A 19,444-nucleotide genomic window follows, 5' to 3' on the forward strand; every position below is an offset into this window, starting at 1 on the left:
CTGAAGGCAGGCACTAAACCTCTGAGCCATCTAGGGATCCCTGGACTCCATTTCTGATTCATGTTTGACCCTAGAAGAGAGTGGCTGTGTCTGAACCTGATGCTCCTGGTAATGGAGCAGGCTGCACACAGCCACCTGACACAGGAATCTCTACGGCCAACCAGGTGGTGGTGGGAAGAGGGCCAAGCATCCCAAGTGGACCTGTCCGAGCCCGGAGTTAATGGTTCCTGCCTTATGCTCCCCCCTCTCACCCTTCTCTGCTGCAGAAATCTCGAGTCCATTGATCTCTCTTACAACAAGCTCTACCACGTCCCATCCTACCTGCCCAAGTCGCTACTGCACCTTGTGCTCCTTGGGAACCAAATCGACCGCATCCCAGGCTACGTGTTTGGCCACATGGAGCCAGGCCTGGAGTATCTGTACTTGTCATTTAATAGACTCTCAGATGATGGTGTGGACCAAGTCTCCTTCTATGGGGCGTATCATTCTCTCAGAGAGCTGTTTCTGGATCACAATGACTTAAAATCTATACCACCAGGGGTACGAGAAATGAAAGCACTACATTTTCTGAGGTTGAACAACAACAAGATACGGTAAATTTTGGCCTTTTCAAGTATTGATTTAAATTGTTATAGTTGACAGAGGATATGATTACACAATCATGCATGATATGATGTCTGGGATTTACTTATAAGGGGAAAAAGGAAAGAGATCACATTAAACAACACTGGAACACATTTGTAATGACTGAAGGGGGGTGATAGGTACACGACGATCCATCATAGCTCTTTCCTACATGTGTGTACATTTGCAAACTTTCACAGTAAAAATCCTTTAGAAAAGAACATGACTACATAATACTGGGAACCAGCTTCTACTAACGTGTGATTTTAAGAACTAATCGGTAGAGCATAAAACCCAAATATATAAACTGATCTATCCAGATTTTTTTCTGAAGGTAAAATTCTGAATAAAATTATTGAGACTCAGCTTCTCTCACTTTTGGGGACACAGTTTCCTGTCTGCCTGAAGAGAATGAAGGTCTCTAAACACAAACTCCTAAAAAAACAAGAGGAAAAGAATCATGGGTGGGAGTGGGGAGGCTTTGTAAGAGGTTGTGAAAAGCCATGTGGCTGAGTGCTTCCTTGCTACTGCGTGAGGACACACACAGGGGTCCCGCTGTGCTGGGATTCAGGTGGTCGCAGTCTGGAACCTCCATGAATATTGTTTTCCTCCACCTTTGAACCAGCGGTCTCACTCACAGATGACTTTGCTGCAAACTCTTACTTCCTGAGGGGCAAGGAAATGGCGACTGGCTCTTTTGTTACCTTTTACACATTTGGTAGCTAGAATCCCTTTGTCAAGGATTTTTTCCCCATCAGCTAGGGCCACTTTGTTACTCTGAAAGGTAAGATAAATGCTCAGGTCTTTCTTTAAATGTCCAATCAGACCAGAAGCTGGTTAGAAATATCTGACTATGTGAGGAGACAGATGTGAGCTAAACAATGTGATGATGATCATTCTGAATATATACAAATATCAAATCATGTTGTATACATTAAAGTAGTATCATGTTGTATGTTAATTCTGTCTTTATACAACTGAAAAAATGATAGATATGTATTATGTATGAATGGGAAGGACCATGCAATATATAAAAATGTTAATAGCAGATGTCTCAGGGGGAACAAAAAGAAGTTGGTGCCTAACTGCTTCTCTTTTATTATTTTGTTTTTGACTTTCTCTCTCTGGAGAATCAATGTTAACTTATAGTTTAATACATGTGGAATGTTTTAATCAACGATAACTACTGTTCTTAAACCCCACTCTTTGGCCAGTGGGAGCCCTGTGTAGGGCTTTCTTCCGGAGGGCCCCACACCCCCTCACTGCAAGCAGCACTCACACACCCAGGCTGGGGACCAGACACGTCCCTCTTCTGTTTCGAGGCCTTTTTAAAAAAAAAAAAAAAAAAAAGATTTTATTTATTTATTCATGAGAGAGAGAGAGAGAGAGGCCTTATAGTGAACTGTCAGGAAATATATATTTTGTAAAGAAAAAGAACAAGACTTCATACTAATGTTCTCAATTCAAATGTAACCATATAGATTCAATTTCTTTCTTTGTTTTGTTTATCTTCTACTGGGAATCTAGGTTCCCAAAAAAATTAACTTTTATCTTACAATATACAAAATACAGTTTCAAAGTGAGAATGCTAGTATTATGACTACAAAAGTATCAAATGAAGAAAACAATGTTTTCAGGAGCGTTCTCTTAGTCTTTAGCCTATGTTCCATGAGGGCCTGTGGCAGAAATACAGTGGTTTTCTCTGTGACAACACATCAACAACCTGATAATCAGATCAGGGGTTTGTTTTTGGTTTTTAGAAATTGTAATTTCCTATTTAATGTTACTGTTACTATGTTAAATGTTTATATAATTCCAAAGTTGGAACTGTAAAAAGGTATATGAAGAGAAGTCTTTCTTCTATGGTCCCATATACTATATTCCATCATTCCCCAGCGTTTAATTCTTTTAAAATTAATTTGTACCTTTCCCCAGTATTTCTTTTTGCAGACATAAGCATACGTGCAGATTCATATTTCCCATCCCCTCCCACAATTCCAACACAAATTATGACACAGAAAAATTTTTCTTTTCTCTCTCTCTCTAGTGTTTTTACTTTTTACATTCCGTAATTATCAGCATATCTGCTCCTTACAAGTATAGAGAATTTCCTTATTCTTTTTACAAGTGACCAGTATTCCATTACATGATTATTTCATTTAACCAGCTCCTTACCTGTTTCCCTTCTTTTACTACTACAAATAATGCCATGATGCCTAACTTTGTTTGGACAGCATTTTACATTTTCCTGGTCTCACTCTGCGATAGGTTCCTAAGCTGAGCGAAGGGAGGTGATGCTTCCTGGTCCCTGTATGTGGGGCTGTGCTATCCTGAGCTCCCACCACGGTGTGTGGTCCTGCACAGCCCCAGGACCAGACCATGTTGATGAGCTTTTGAGTGTTTTTGTGTTAAGGCAAATCTGGTAAGTGGCAGTGGTGTGCCAGGGTACTTGAAGTTTGCATTTCTCTTCTCATGAATGAAACTAAGTGTCTCTATCATGTTCCCACGTAATTTCATTTTTTTATTCAGTGAACTGGTTAGCCAAGCATTTGCCCCTCTTCTCCTTTCTCTCCATAGGTTTTGAGGAGGGCTTTGGATATTAGCCCTATAACTGTAAGTTGCAAAAACATTCTCCTAGTTTTTCATGTCTTTTAACTTTGCATTTTTTAAAGACCTGTAGCCAATTTATTAATCTTTTCTTTTAGTGTTTCTCATTTGTGAGTCAAGGGAGATTTTTTTTCACACTCCCAGGACATACTTTATTATACTCCTATAGCTTCATTTTTCACATTTACATCTTTGGCATATTTGAAATTTTTTCTAGTGTCTAAGAAAAAGATCCAATTTTATTTTAAAAACAAAAATTTTAAACAAATGTACAACTAACTCCTAAATGATAAAGCCTGAATATTGCTTGGACCATTTATGACTTGTACATCTATTTTTCCTCAGGAATATTCTTCCAGAACAAATTTGCAATGCTGAAGAAGATGGAGATTCGACCCTGGAACATCTTCACCTTGAAAACAATTATATTAAAACAAGAGAAATATCATCCTATGCATTTTCGTGCATAAGATCATACTCAAGTATAGTTCTTAAGCCACAAAATATCAAGTGATTCCAGGTTTTTGTTCATCTAACTCGTATTCCTGCATGTGCTGTAGCCACTCTTGTCATTGATAAGGAGCACCCACCCGGCCAGCCACCCCACACAGAAAACAACCAACACCTACCCCAAGGTTACTTCACTAGCAGTTTTAGTGAAAGCTTCAGCTTCACACTCCAGAAAAAAGCCCTCTCACTACAAGCTTCCTTAGAGAACAGGATGTTATTCACTGTGGACTAAGACTGGGAAAATCTGGAACAAAATAATCATGTTCTTTACAGCTGACCTGAGTATTGCTGTTAACTGAAACCCTCCAAGTCCCTTTAAAAATTACATGTGTTATGGTTCAAGACCGAGAAGTGTATGGCAAGAAAAAAAGAATAGATGGAATTTATGAATTAGTGTTCTGTTAATGATCCTACTGTTAAAACAATAACCTATTCATTTTCTATAAGATGCTATGCTATAATTATTGGTAAAAATGTACTTAATGATTGGCCTTATCTAGTACCTTCTGTTAATCACACATGTGAAATTAAAACACTACTGTCATGTTAATTTCTTGGTTTTGAGAACTGTAGTGTGGTTACATATTGGTTACTAACATTAGAAGAAGCTGGGAAAAGAGTGTATGTGAATTCTACACAAATTTTTGAAACTATTCCAAGTTAAAAATTTCTGTCAGTCTAAAAAATTAAACAATATTTTAAGATCACCCTCATTATTCTTTATTCAAGATCAAAAGATTTTATGGAAAGTAGTGGATTTGCTTAAAACATATTAATTGTCCTTGCTACAACCTTATGAATATAACCATAAGGCATGCACTTTTGAAAATTTTTGCTACACTGGTCATTGTTAGCACCTACCTTTTGTGCCCTAATGTGTTCAAAAGTATCCTTTTATTTAGTTCAATTTAACATCAAGCTCAGTATTTACTATATACTAGAACTTACCAAAACCATATGGTATTAAAATTTTCATTATGCAATAATCTTTTGTGCTTATTTCTAGAATAATTTATAAAGGACACATACAGAAAATGTGTTGACTTCTCTTGCTGCTCTCAGTTTTGTGTCTACAAAATATCAGACTAGGAGCTTATACTTAGGTCACTCTAACTTTTCAACTTCAGTGACTTGATCTCATAATAGCACTCTCTCCAACTGAGGAAGAGAGTTGCCCCACTTCACAGGCCGTCAGACAACCAGGGAGCAAGGGAAATATCTTGTGTGGCATGCAGATGAATGCACTTATAACCAATCTCTCAGATAAAAGTGACAGCCACCAGCATATTCCATATTCACCGAAGCAAGTTTCCTGAACTTTCAAAGATGTGAGTTTGATTTTATCCCATTTAAGCTAATTCTATTTATTATTTTCAAAAAGATTCATTCATTCATTCATTCATTCATTCATTCATTCTTGAGAGACACAGAGGGTGGGGGAGGTTGCACAGGCAGTGGGGAGGGGCAGAGGAAGAGAATCCCAAGCAGACTCCTTTCCGAACACAGAGCCTGCCACTAAGCTCGATCTCACAACCCTGAGATCATGATTTGAGCCGAAGCCTAGAGTCTGATGCTCAACCAACTGTGCCACCCTGATGCCCCTTATTTTTTTTTAAAGATTTTAAGTAATCTCCACACCCAGTGAGGGGCTCGAACTCACAACCCTGAGATCAAGAGTCACATATTCCACCAACTAAGTCAGCCAGGCACCCCAAGCTAATTTTATTTCTTAGCTCTTCCTTTTCAGCACCCTCTCATAATAGCTAGGATTTTGATATTATAACATGAATAATAATAATAATAATAATACAATGAAGACTGTTAGAATCAGGGCAGGTGGCTAAGAGCAGAAGTAGAATCTTATAGAACAAAAAGTTGAGATTTATAACCAGTTTAGGAAAGTAAGAGATTGCTAATTTAAATTGGCTACATTGAACATAAGAGACAGGTAAGCACAAGAACATACAGTTACTCATCCCTTTGACAAGAACCCTTCTAATACACTTCCTGCCATGTGAATATAAATGCACTGACATCAATTGTTTAAGGCAGACTGGGCAGCAAAGTTTAAGGGGAGTCAACAGAATTTGCATCCGGGGACAGTGCAGATGGATACTGAGCCATTCCTTCACTCATTTCTCATTCTGACTGGACTCTGTGTTCCAGATGCTGTTCTAGAGAGAGACAAGGATAATAAACTGACAAGGTCTCTCCTTTCTGGGAAGACATGGTGTGGTAGGGGAAATAAGCAGGACATTACAGAGACAGTAACATCAGGTACAATGAAATCAGGAGAACAGGGTGGTGATGTGGCGAAACATGCTGGGGTCCTTAGCCCACAGATCCTGGGTCTTGAGAGTGTGCAAGCCCCATGAACCACAGTGAGGCACTGCCACCACTGCAGCCTTGGAGGGAGCCCAGGCCCTGGTGTAATTACAACCCCACTGTGTAACTGGGACACTCTGACAAGAACAGAATCTCTAGGAAGGCTGAAATTCAGAGTGACTGGAGAAAGCATTGCTCTTTAGTTGGAAGACACTTTTATTTCTGATTTTAAACTTAAAATACAAAAAAATATGTCTAGCACTGAATTTGTTCAGTCTTGAAATTTCATCATGTCCTGGATAGGAAGTTTTAATTCCATTAAAAAAAAAAAAAGATAAATGTCTTTAAAGCAAATGATCTTCACAATATAATGTTAAAAACAAAACAGATGTTCTGTTTGGCTTCAGAAATATGTTGTAATTACTAACACATATGTACACTAGGAAAGTTCTGGTATAGCTATGACCTAAAATATTCATGCTGTGTCATCTTTGCACATATATACAAAGAACGCTAACTATATTTTAAATTTTGAGATATGACTTAAGATTATTACAAAAAGCACTAAAGATATGACATGGTCAAAGACACATAAAGCCTGGAATTATAAGGAAATAACTACACCAGCAATTAGGCCTGGGTACCCACCTTGATTTCCAATGATTAATTATACAGTTATTCTACTTGTCTGGGATCCCTTGGTTCAATTATAAAATAATGTGTCTGGAACAGATCAGTGGTTTTCCAGCATGGTGAGTCACGGGTTTGTGGTGCCCTGGGGTGGAAGTGTCCCTGAAGACTACACAGACTCTCCTTCAGACAAAGCAACTTTGCTACCTTCAGATTAGATGCTCCTGCCTCTCTTCCTTTCCTTAAGAACCAAGAGATTTGCTACCTTCAGATTAGATGCTCCTGCCTCTCTTCCTTTCCTTAAGAACCAAGAGACAGGGGCCATCTGAATCACAAACCAAGTTTTAAGATTCACCAAACGTGCACCTGATCCTTCCCTAACCTTCTGCCCAGTTCCACCACAATGGGGTGGGACTGCTGCCCTCTTACTTTGGGAACACAGATGAGGACGCTGCAGCAAGGGTGGGCGTCACTTGGAAGCAACACAGGGTATGTGTCTGAACCTGGCTTACTCTGCTTCCTTCTGACTGAAGTCCAAAAAGTGGAAAGTCTAGACACCTGAGTGGGCACTGGGCACCTGGTATGGTGGGTGCTGCCAATGGGGTGAGCAAGATATAACGCCCTCTCTGTGGGTTGGCGCTGTCCACTGATTCCACACATCACCTAGGGAGTCTGCCTCACCAAGACAAGTTAATTACTCTGTAAGATGACTGCTTTCATTAACATAGAAAAAAAAGAAAAATTCAGTTTTTGTAGTGTCTTTGTCTGGCTTTGGTATCAGGGTAATGCTGGCCTCATAGAATGAATTTGGAAGCTTTCCTTCCTCTTTTACTTTCGTGGAATAGTTTGAGAAGAATAGGTAATAGCTCTTCTTTAAATGTTTGGTAGAATTCACCTGTGAAGCCATCTGGTCCTGGACTTGTTTGTTTTGGGGAGTTTTTTGATTAGTGAGTGATTCAATGTCTTTGCTAGTTATTGGTATGCTCAAATTTTCTACTTCTTCCTGACTCCTTTTTGGGAGGTTATAGGAGTCTAGGAATTTATCCATTTCTTCTGGGTTGTCTAATTTGCTGGCAAATAATTTTTCATAATATTCTCTTATAATCCTATTTCTGTGATGTCAGTTATTATGCATTCTCTCTCATTTCTGATTTGAGTCCTGTCTCATTATATTTTTTAAAGACTTTATTTATTCATGAGACACACACACACACAGAGAGAGAGAGAGAGAGAGGCAGAGACACAGGCAGAGGGAGAAGCAAGCTCGATGCAGGGAGCCTAATGTGGGTCTTGATCCCGGGACCCCAGGATCACGCCCCAAGCCAAAGGGAAACACCCACTACTGAGCCATCCAGGAGTCCCAAGTCCTGTCTCATTTTTTCTGGCAAAAGGTTTATCAATTTTGTTTACCTTTTCAAAAAAACCAGCTTCTGGTTTCATTGATCTGTTGTATTGCTTTTTAGTCTCTATTTTACTTATTTCTGTTCTAGTCTTTAGTATCTCCTTCCTTCTATTGGTTTTGGGTTTTATTTTTCTTTTTTAACTCCCTTGGGTGTAAGGTTAGGTTGACTGAGATTTTTCTTCTTTCTTGTGGGAGGCCTGTATTGCTCTAACTTTCCCTCTTAGAACAGCTTTTGCCGCATCCCAATGATCTTGGATTGTGTTTCAAGTGTGTTTTCATTTACTTTCTGATTTCCTCTTTGATTTCTTGGTTGACTCATTCATTGTTTAGCAGCATGTTATTTAGTCTCCATGTATTCGGTGTTCTTTTCAGATTTTTTCTTGTGATTGATTCCTAGTTTCACAGCATCATGGTCGGATAAAATATATCATACGATTTCAATCTTTTTGGAATTTTTTTGAGGCTTGTTTTGTGACCTAAAACATGACTTATTTTGGAGAATGCTCCATGTGTACTTGAAAAGGAATGTGTATTCTGCTGGTTTTGAATGGAATGTTCTGAATATATCTGTTAGGTCTATCTGGTCTAATGTGCTGTTCACAGACACTATTTCTGTGTTGATTTTTGGTCTGGATTATCTGTGCATTGATTTAAGTGGGTGGTTAAGGTCCCCTACTATTATTTGAAAATTATATATTAGTATCTCTGATGAACAGAGATACAAAAATCTTCAAAATATTAGCACTTAAAACCTACAATATATTAAAAAAAAGTTATTCACCACAATTAAGTGAGATTTAAAGGGTGCTTCAATATTTGTAAATCAATCAATGGGATACATGACATCACTAAGAAAAAGGATTAAAATCATATGACCATCTCAATAGATGCAGAAAATGCATCTGATAAAGCACAACATCAATTCATAATTAAAACTCTCAACAGGGGTGCCTGGGCAGCTTGGTCAGTCGGTTCAGTATCTGCCTTTGGGACAGGTCATGATCTTGGGGTCCTAGGATCAAGCCCCATATTGGGCTCCCTGCTCTCCCTCTCTCTCTGTCCCTCCCCCTGCTCATATTTGCTCTTGTTATCTCTCTCTCAAATAAACAAAATCTTTAAAAAAAAAAAAAAAAAAACCTCAACAAAATAGGCTTAGAGGGAATATACCTCAACCTAATAAGACCATATATGAAAAACCCACAGCAAACATCATATTCAAGGGGGAAAAGTGAGAGCTTTCCCTCTAAGGTCGGGAACAAGACAAGGATATTCAATCTCTCTACTTTTATTCAACATAGTATTGGGAATTACTAGCCATGGCAATCAGACAAGAAAAAAGGAGTACAAGGCATCCAAATTTGTGAAGAAGTAAAAGTTTCATTATTTGCAGATGACATACTATATATAGAAAACCCAAAAGATTTCACCATAAAACTACTAGAACTGGTAAATGAATACAGTAAAATCAGAGGATACAAAATTAATATATAATAATCTGTTGCTTTCCTATAAACTAATAATGAAGCAACAAAAAGAGAAATTAAGAAAACAATCCCATTTACAGTTGCACCTAAAATAAAATATCTAGGAATAAACTTAACCAAAGAGGAAAAACTTTGTTTTTCGAGTGTACGAGAAAAACCCGTACTCCAAGATCAATAAAACACTGAATAAACTTAACCAAAGAGGAAAAACTTTGTTTTTCGAGTGTACGAGAAAAACCCGTACTCCAAGATCAATAAAACACTGAGGAAAGAAATTGAAGACAATACAAATGGAAGGACATTCCATTGTCAATGGCTTGGAAGAACCAATATTGTTTTTAAAAAAAGTCCATACTACCCAAAGCAATCTACAGATTTAATACAATTCCTACCAAAATATCAACACCATTTGTCATAGAACTAGAATAATCCTAAAATTTGTACAGAACCCCAAAAGACCCCAAATAGTTAAAGCAATCTTGAGAAGGAACAAAGCCAAAGCTAGAACTATCACAGTCCCAGATTTCAAGATATACTACAAAGCTGTAGGAATCAAAATGGAAACAGACACGTTGAGGGGTGCCTAGGTGGCTCAGTTGGTTAAATGTCTGACTCTTGGTTTCGGCTCAAGTCATAATCTTAGGGTTTTGAGATCAAGCCCAGTGTCAGCTTCTGTGCTGGGTGTGGAGCCTGCTTGGGATTCACTTTCTCCCTCTCCCTCTGCTCCTCCTGAGAGCTTGCACTTGCTCTCACTCCCTATGAAGAGAAAAGAGAGAAGAAGAGAAAAGGAGAGGAGAGGAGAGGAGAGGAGAGGAGAGGAGCTGATCGTCGTCTCTGTAGGCGTTACATCGCTTACAAGGAGCATCTCTGCCTACTCGCTAGTACTCCCTCCTCATCCCTCCCCTCTCCCTCTCCCTCCCTCTCCCCTCCCTCCCCTCCCCTTCCTCTCCCCCCCTCTACGAAATTAAAAATAAAACTAATCAACCTAAACAATCCTACTCCCAGAAATAAATCCTCATATGGCCAATTAATCTACAACAAAGAAGAATATACAATGTGGAAAAAAGAGTCTCTTCAACAAATGGTGAGAAAACTGGACAGTTATATAAAAAAGAACGGACTGGACTACTTTCTTATCCCATACACAAAAATAAACACAAAATGGATTAGAAATCTAAATGTGAGACCATAAAACTCCTAGAAGAAAACACAGGCAGTCATTTCTTTGACTTTTGACTATGATTTGTCAATCATAGAAGTATTTTTTCTGGATATGTCTCCTGAGGCAAGGAAAATAAAAGCAAAACTAAACTACTGGGACTACACCAAAATAAAAAGGTTTTGAGTAACAAAGGAAACAATCAACAAAACAAAAAGGCAACCCATTGAATGGGATAAGTTATTTGCAAATGATATAAATGATAACAGATTGATATCTAAAAACATAAAGAACTTACATAACCCAACACCCCAAAAACAAATAATCCGATTGTAAAGGGCAGAGGATCTGCATAGACATTTCTCTAAAGAAGATGTGGAGATGGCCAACAGACACATCAAAAGATGCTCAAAATTACTCATTAGGGAAATGCAAATCAAAACCACAATGATATATCATTTCACACCTGTTAGAAGACTAAAATCAATAAGACAAGAAATAACAAGTGTTGGTGAGGATGTGGAGTAAAAGGAGCCCTTGTGCACTGTTGGTGGGGATGCGAATTGGTGCAGCCTCTATGGAAACAGTATGGAGGTACCTTAAAAAATTAAAAATAGAAATACCATATGATCCAGTAATTCCACTCTTGGGTATTTACCCAAAGAAAATGAAAACACTAATTTGAAAAGATATATGTACCCTTATGTTTACTGCAGCATGATTTACATAGCTATGATATGAAAGCAGCCCATGTGTCCAATAGATGAATGAATAAAGATGTGGTGTGTATGTACAATGGAATATCACTCAGCCGTAGAAAGAATGAAATCCTGCCATGTGCAACAACATGGACAGATCTACAGGGTGTAATGCTAGGTGAAATAAGCCAGACTAAGACATATACCATATGATTTCACTAATATGTGGAATTAAAGAAAAATTAATGAAGGGAGAGAGGAAGGAAGGAGAGAGAAACAAAAAATCAGACTCTGATTAAAACATAAAACAAACTGGCTGACAGAGGGGAGGTGAGTGAGAGGGAGGGGTGAACTACGTGAAGGGGATTAAGAGCATGTTTATCATGATGAGCACTGAATAATGTATAGAGAATATTGAATTCTCTACACTTGAAACTAATACTGTTTGTTAATTATACTTCAATTAAATTGAAAAAACATGACAAAAATTACCCACAGCACTAGTTGAAATCTGTGTCTGCACACTGTCCTCTGGTATGTATGGACACTTCCCAGAGCAGTGAGCTCAGCATGACTGGCCCATTCACATACAAAAAGATGATTATTTCAGTAACTGTTCAATGGTATGTAGTATAGATCTTTAAATTCATTCGGGGGCCCCTGGGTAGTGCAGTCGGTTAAACATCCGAGTCCTGAACTTGGCTAAGGTCATGATCTCAGGGTGGTGAGATCAAACCCCGTGTTGGGCTCTACGCTCAGCAGGGAGTCTGCTGGACACCCTCTCTCCCTCTGCCCTCCCCCCCCACTGACATGCTCTCTCACATAAATAAATCTTTAAAAAAATTCATTGGGAAGTGTTAAGAAATCATAACACTTGCTTTAAGATATCTTTAGATTTGGTAAGTATGTGAAAATTTAAAACACAGATGATTGGATATATAGCTAAAGGATAAACACCACCATTTTTACAGGAGGCACACACTGCATTAAGCATAGTGTTATGTGCTGTAGGCAGAAATGGTTTCCCTGAATTGACAAATTTTGATCTGGGGTAACAAAGCCTATAGTGTAACAAGGGGGTAACTGGCACTGAATTTAGAGGAGGAAAGAGCACCATGCTTGAGGGGCTTTGACACGAGACCTGAGCCAGAGGAGTAGAGGGATGAGTGGAGTCAGGAGGCTCAGGAGAGCTGACCGACCACAAGGACAAGTGAGGGTCTTGTGAGATCTGAGGGAGGACCATCGTGAGCACTGGTGTCGGGAAGGGGCATGAACAAGCACCTCATGGCTGGTGCGACCGGCACAGGTGACAGGAGGACGAGCAGAAACAGGAACAGGTGTGGCAGAGACTTGTGCAGAAATATGCTGGGACGTCTGACTGCCAGCTAAGACACAGAAGAGAAGGGAGCCAGAGAGAACGTGGCAGAGAGGCTGACAGGAACAGTTTGGGCCGGAACGTGATGAATTTGGGGGTTGCCACAGAGTGCAGGCAGAGTGGTAGGAGGAGTGGGGAAAAACGGGAATTCATAGGCAAGGACAACTCTGAGGGGCCTGTGACAAGACGGGTAGGGGAGCTGAAGCCTAGTGGGCACTGGCTGCCAAAAGCAAAAGGGAGAGGAGGAGCCAAGCCCACAGCCAGTCTTCATCTGACCTGAGCCATGCGGTCTGACCACATGGTGCTTCTGGGGAACAAGACAAGATGCATCTAGAAGCCGGGCTCTGCACAATGTGCCCCCTTCCCACCTGGCGCTGGGGATATGTGCCACCACCCTGGTGACAGATTTTATAACAAAAGTTAGGTGCGCACTGAGTATTTATTGCATATGGGGTACTGCATGTAGACGGAGAGGGGATATATCGTGTTTCTCAAAAAAAAAAAAGTTGTAAAACTAGAAGAACAGAGACAAGCTGTTTCTTGGATTCCTCCACTCTGTGCACCAAGTTGGTGCTAAATGACTGCTGATGCCAGGTCTCAACTGATCAGCTCACAAGCCCTCCAGCATTGAAATCAATACCACTCCTGAACAAAACAGAAAGGCTTCTGCAAACTTTGAGGACTTTTAAAGGAAAAGTGAGAAGCTGAACTGAAAAAGATTTGTATAGGGTCCTAAAATTAATAATTTATCTTATTAATATTTCCTAACACGGACAATCAGAAAACACAGAGTATCTCATAAACAACTAAGCATTGCTTTGACGACTGGGAATATGATTGTTCTGCATAACAACAACACTGACTATGTTCTGGAAAGCCATCATTTAAATATACCAAGAATTACTAGGTTCATGGATGCTGACATAAAAGAAGGAACTACTCAAATTCTGCTGTTTCAGTGAAACCTCAAAGGGTGGTTAAAACCCTCTCTGACATCTATTCTGCCTCCTTCTCTTATTTAGAAAACAGTTTCCTTGTAAGAGACACATTTACAGACTGAAGATGACTGAATTATTCTTCTGTCCATAGTTGAATGTGAACACAGATCCTCAGTCAACTTAAAATTCGTAAATATTAGAAGTGTGCATGAGGGGTGTCTGTCTGGGTGGCACAGTGGGTTAAATGTCCGACTCTGGATTTCAGCTCAGGTGATGATCTCAGGACCATGACACTGAGTTACTCGTTAGGCTCTGGCTGGGCATGCTGCCTGCTTAAGACTCTCTCTCTCTCTCCTGTCTCTCCTCCCCACTCCTTCTCTAAAAACAAAATAAAACACAAAAAATCCACACATGGAAACAGAAGTTTCCGGTCAGCTCTAACTTACACAAGAGGACTCCAGGGTCTGCAAATCCCGAAGTCTATTGAAACATGAGGTATCTTTCTCTCTATTTTTATGTATGTCTCTTGTAGCTAAAAATCAAGAACAAGTATGCTGGCTCTGACCTGGAGCCCTTATTAGCTGTGGACTTGGTCATATAACTTAGACTCTGATTTCCAGTCTCCTCACCCATGACATTAGAGGGACCACCATCTACTTTTCTAGGCTGCTGGAAAGGTCAAATGAGGGAACATCCATGACGTGCTGGGCACAGGGTGGACATCTGTTCCTGCAGTGACAGGTATCAGGAAACTGGCAGACAGGCAGGTTCAGTGACTCGCTCAAGGTGGCCTGGTCTCTTACTATGGTAGATATTAATTATTCAAGGTAATCAATTCCTTAACGGGGTGGAAAAAGGAGTGGGCATATTGCACTGGGCCAGGGGTCAGCACACACTCTGAGGAGGGCCAGGCTCCAGTGGCATGCTGTGGCACGTCAGTGGCCCTCCCAAGCTTGGAGCCTTTGCTCGCACCCTCTAGAAGAGCAAAAGCAACATAGAGTATGCTCAGCCAGGGTCTCCAGAAACACACAGTGTGGGATTCAATAGAGTCAAAATTACTTTTCATCACAGACTTGGGAGTGATTTAGAAACTGATTTGAAAAAAATCCTGATTATTACAAAAAAGAAGAGTAAGTCTGACTTATAAACGTGATTCACTGTGATTACTTATAACACCTAAAATGGGGGAAAAACTATTTAAAATAACCAGTCAAACTAGAAGAGTATGTGATCAAGGAACATGTCCTGCAGATAAGATTCCGACCTCAGAGATGAACCACGAGGGGTCTGTAGCCTTGGCCTCCCCATCCCCCAGCCGGTTCTCCAGGGGAGTGTGTATCTCACAGCTTCCCTGTGAGCAATAGCTCCTACAGAACCTAATCCAACAGCACACGGGAGTTTGTAAAGGGTCTAAAGAGACAGCAGAGACTGCTGTCAACAGGGCAGGGCAGTCGTGTGTTTGCACACATCTGAGCACGTGCGCCCGAACACCTCGGGGTCCTCTAACATGTTATTCACATGTCTCTGCCTTGACACGCTGAACGGGGATGGTTGAGACTGTGAGCCATGCTGGAATTTGGTCTGTCACACACTGCTATTTGCAAAGAAGTGTGTAGAGTTTCTAACTCTACAAATAGGTCTCAGTGATCACACAAATGAAAATTAAAGGCATGATTATTTCTTCTTTGAAGTTACATTTCGCTCTACATGAAAATGGATACAATCAAAATTTAGAGTCAAGCATAGTTTTTCCTTTACACAAAATGTGAAGAATGTGAATCCACACAAGGGAAAGCAGATTGCATTAAAAATAACATGTGATTGCACTAAACACGTCTTAGTTTGGAACAGAAAAGGAATGCATCATGCTATTGAAATGTCATGGTGTGTTTCTAAGTAACAGAGTCTCTGTGGTCAAATAAACTATCAATTGATAGAAGCAAATCTTTTTATAAGTTGGAATCTGCTAAAGGTTGATTTGTTTTACATAAGTTGAGAATTCTGTTCACAATTACAAATTTATACTGTCTAAAATACTAATTCTAGGGCAGTAGTTCTTAACTATTTGAAGGATGGACCCCTTCAAATCATATCGAGGATACAGTAAACCAATGACGATCCCTCCATGCAGAAAAACAATCTAACTCATACTTCACATCTATCAAGAGATTTATAAAGCCTTTTCAATTCTCTGCGGATTCCTTGAGCCTGGGTAGGAAACCCTATGTAGGGTGACAGCTTACTTAAAATTTTACATGTAAATTGAGGTAAGGATAAATCAGTTAAAATTAAGGCAAATTGCCTCCCCACTCCCCAGTTACTTAGCAATACTTTTAAGGCCATAGAAAAGTTGAAAGATCAAAACAACAAACATCTCTACACTCTTCATACATTAACCAATTAATACTATTTTGTCCATTCATTTTATCTCTTTCTCCTATGTCCACGTCTATGCACACATAAGAATTTGCAGGGGACAGGCTAGAGCATCTGAATGCAGATGTCACAACACCATCATCCACGACCGGAGGAGAAAACCCCTGAGAACACAGCTTCTGACGTCACCGTGGGACAATGATCACAATCACTCACATTACCAAACACAGGAAATACAACACTGACTCAGGACTGTCGCACTCAGCGTTCCCCAGTCCCAATCACATGCTTGGAGGCTGTGTGTGTGAATAGTTCACATGTGGACCCCCAGTCTCCTGTGAGCGACCTACAGCAGCACCCTTGTCCAGGGGAGTGTTGCCCCCTCGCTGTTTTGAAGCATCCCCCAGCCAGCTATCTTGTAAAATGTCCCCTGACCTGCATTTGTCTGGTTAGATGTACATATCTGGCAGGAATCCCACACAAGTGATGTTGGGCAGGCGTGTTACTGGTGATTCTGGGATATCTGGTTGAGGGGCCAGCACCTCCCCCTGGTCGTTAGACACAATCTATAAGGTAAGACTTTGGGTCTGTGTGAGTCTCTCACCATCCAGTAACTCTCCACGTAGTTGTCTGAGCATCCACAGACTATCTTTGCCTAAACCTGTTAGCATTCTGGAGGGGCCCCGCAGGTGAATTTCCAGCTCTGCTTCCTTCTCTTTTGACCAGCTAACATTCTTCTACAGGAAAACTGTTGTCCCTTTGACTCTCTTTTCTGTTATTACAGGACTTTGCATGTGACATGCTACTGTCAGGGCCATCCTTGTGCGTTGTAAGGGGGTCATGCTGTGTCTTCCCGCTAGCTTCTGCGCTCCATCCGTGCATCCACAGTAAACTCTGTACACTCTGGTGCTGGCTGGTGTTAGATGTTTCAAGCATATCTTACGCCTTCCCTGACCCCAACCTGTTACTTGTCATTTCTCCTAGGAGCCTTGGTCCTTCTAGTGGGAAACGGTCTTTAGAAACACAGATTTGGAAGTCAGATGCATGAACTTCTGGGTTTTCTCAGTGGGAAGAGCTAAAAAGTTTATTTAAAATAAAACTATAAAAAATAAAAAAAAATTAAAAAAATAAATAAATAAAATAAAACTATTAGGACGCCTTTGTGACTCAGTGATTGAGCATCTGCCTTTGGCTTGGGACGTGATCTTGGAGTTCTGTGATCGAGGCCCACATCAGGCTCCCTACAGGGAGCCTGCTTCTCCTTTGCCTGTGTCTCTACCTTTTTCTGTGTCTCTCATGAATAAAATCCCATAAAATAAAATAAAATCCTATAAAATAAAATAAAAATAAAATCCCATGAAATAAAATAAAAATAAAATCCAATAAATAAATCAATCTTATAAAATAAAATAAAATCTTATAAAATAAAGTAAAATAAAACTATTATCTGTCCTCACTCCCCAAGGTAAACAGACTTTTGAGGCATTATTTAAAAATATCTGACAACCATACAATATTGTAAAACGTATTGCAGTAAGTCCTTCAATATTAATAAATTCAATTCATTTTATTTTTTTTAAACTTTTATTTATTTTTTTAATTTTTATTAATTTATGATAGTCAGAGAGAGAGAGAGAGAGAGGCAGAGACATAGGCAGAGGGAGAAGCAGGCTCCATGCACCGGGAGCCCGATGTGGGATTCGATCCCGGGTCTCCAGGATCGCGCCCTGGGCCAAAGGCAGGCGCTAAACCGCTGCGCCACCCAGGGATCCCTCAATTCATTTTAAATGACAACTTATGTCATTAACTCATTTTCAGAGCAAACCCTGCAATGGGCTAAAGGCACAGGGGGTAGTGGAGGGCAAGAAGACTGGGACCCGGGACCAGGAGCCTGCAGGAAGGAGGCTGCTGCCTCAGTTCAGACAATTGCTGGAACTGCACAGGAGGTCAGGGCCAGCTTTGTTAGACTGGTTTTTTAAGATACGCTATAAATTTGGACTTTGACATAAAACTTCCTGTTTTTTAAAAATACCATATGCTCCAAACAAAACACATCTGCAGTCTGAATACTGTGCACAGATCATGACCTGCAGTGTAAGTAATTAATCCTAAACCACAGAGCCCAGTCCACCCTGAGTGCCCCCCCCACAACAGCCTCCAGATTACAGTATTTATATCCTCAGGTTTGATAGCTCTGAGCATTCCTAAAATCGTACTTGCAGGGTAAACTCCCTCACGTCCTGCCAGGCTTCCCCCACAGCTCTTCCCTGCTTTTCCTCACAGCATTCATAGCATTTTGTGGAATGAGTGATCAACCACACAAGTCCTTGTAGCAACTGGGGGAGATGCCCCACAGTCCACCCCAATGCTCTCAGAAGGAAGAGCTTACCAGACGTTGCCGGAACAGACATCACACAGCTCAACCTCCTGGTGATTCCTGGGCTTGGGAAGGTGTCTCCTGAGGCCACAGACACCCTCCTCCCTCTCCACCCACTTCATTCGAAATTTGCCAATGATTCCCAATGGCCTTTCCAGTTCTCCTTTGTTTGGGCCATGACCACTGCTCCCTATTTCCCAACGAGGAGGAGGTCAGGAAGGGGTCGGAGAAATTATACACAAGTATGCTTGCATGGCGCAGTTGATTAAGTGTTTGACTTTTGGTTTTGGTTCAGGTCATGATCTCGGGGTCATGGGACTGTGCCCCATGTTGAGCTCCACACTCAACGGGGTGTCTGCTGGAGATCCTCTCTCCCTCTCCCCCTTCTATTCATGCCCTCTCTCTCTGAAATAAATAAATCTTAAAAAAAATTATATGCAAGTTTGGCTTAAGCAATTTATTTTTATTTTCACTATGGTTGGAATAGATCAGGCTATACAGGAAATCGGTGGTGAGGTTCCTTCTGTGATCATCAGCATTTCTGTTCATAAAATGCCAGTGTAGAGAATATCACTTGTTCTGTTTTGTTTATAAGAATATGCAGATTATTCATAATTTCTAACAATACCGTTTTGATAGAGTAAAACTAATTCTCCAATGTTTAGAGCAAAGCCTGATGAAGGAAAAAAAACAATAAAGATAACAAACGTGTAGAAAAGAATCAGGTCCCACCGAAGGACGTCTACCAGAACCAAAACTGGAAGATTTTCTCCTCGCGACACTTTAGGGAGATGAAGCACATGGTGGTGTCTGGAATGACTATAGCACAGGTGCAGGAGAAAACCTGCAGCGTCTCTGTGGTGGTGTTTGCAGGCCTTCCCGCAGGGCCGGGGAGCTGAGTTCACAGAATAGGGCAGAGCAGCCTGGCACCCCCACCCC

At 40.5% G+C, this 19,444-nt stretch overlaps 2 protein-coding genes across 9 annotated transcripts in view; one reads left to right on the forward strand and one right to left on the reverse strand.

Moving 5' to 3' along the window:
- The window catches only part of ECM2 (extracellular matrix protein 2), a 33,643-nt gene extending 28,916 nt beyond the window's left edge, over positions 1-4,727 (forward strand). For 5 of the 6 annotated variants that reach the window (XM_038527403.1, XM_038527401.1, XM_038527404.1 and 2 more), the window contains 2 exons: positions 267-593; positions 3,577-4,727. In XM_038527403.1, the coding sequence (XP_038383331.1) occupies positions 267-593; positions 3,577-3,745 (496 nt within the window). In that variant the 3' untranslated portion in view covers positions 3,746-4,727. The remainder of the gene's footprint in view (positions 1-266; positions 594-3,576) is intronic. The other variant, XM_038527405.1, reaches the window with a different exon arrangement.
- The window catches only part of CENPP (centromere protein P), a 218,820-nt gene that overhangs the window by 59,888 nt on the left and 139,488 nt on the right, over positions 1-19,444 (reverse strand). The gene's annotated exons all lie outside the window — the stretch shown is intronic.

This window comes from Canis lupus, chromosome 1 (genome assembly GCF_011100685.1).
Source record: "Canis lupus familiaris isolate Mischka breed German Shepherd chromosome 1, alternate assembly UU_Cfam_GSD_1.0, whole genome shotgun sequence".
Taxonomy (NCBI): domain Eukaryota; kingdom Metazoa; phylum Chordata; class Mammalia; order Carnivora; family Canidae; genus Canis; species Canis lupus.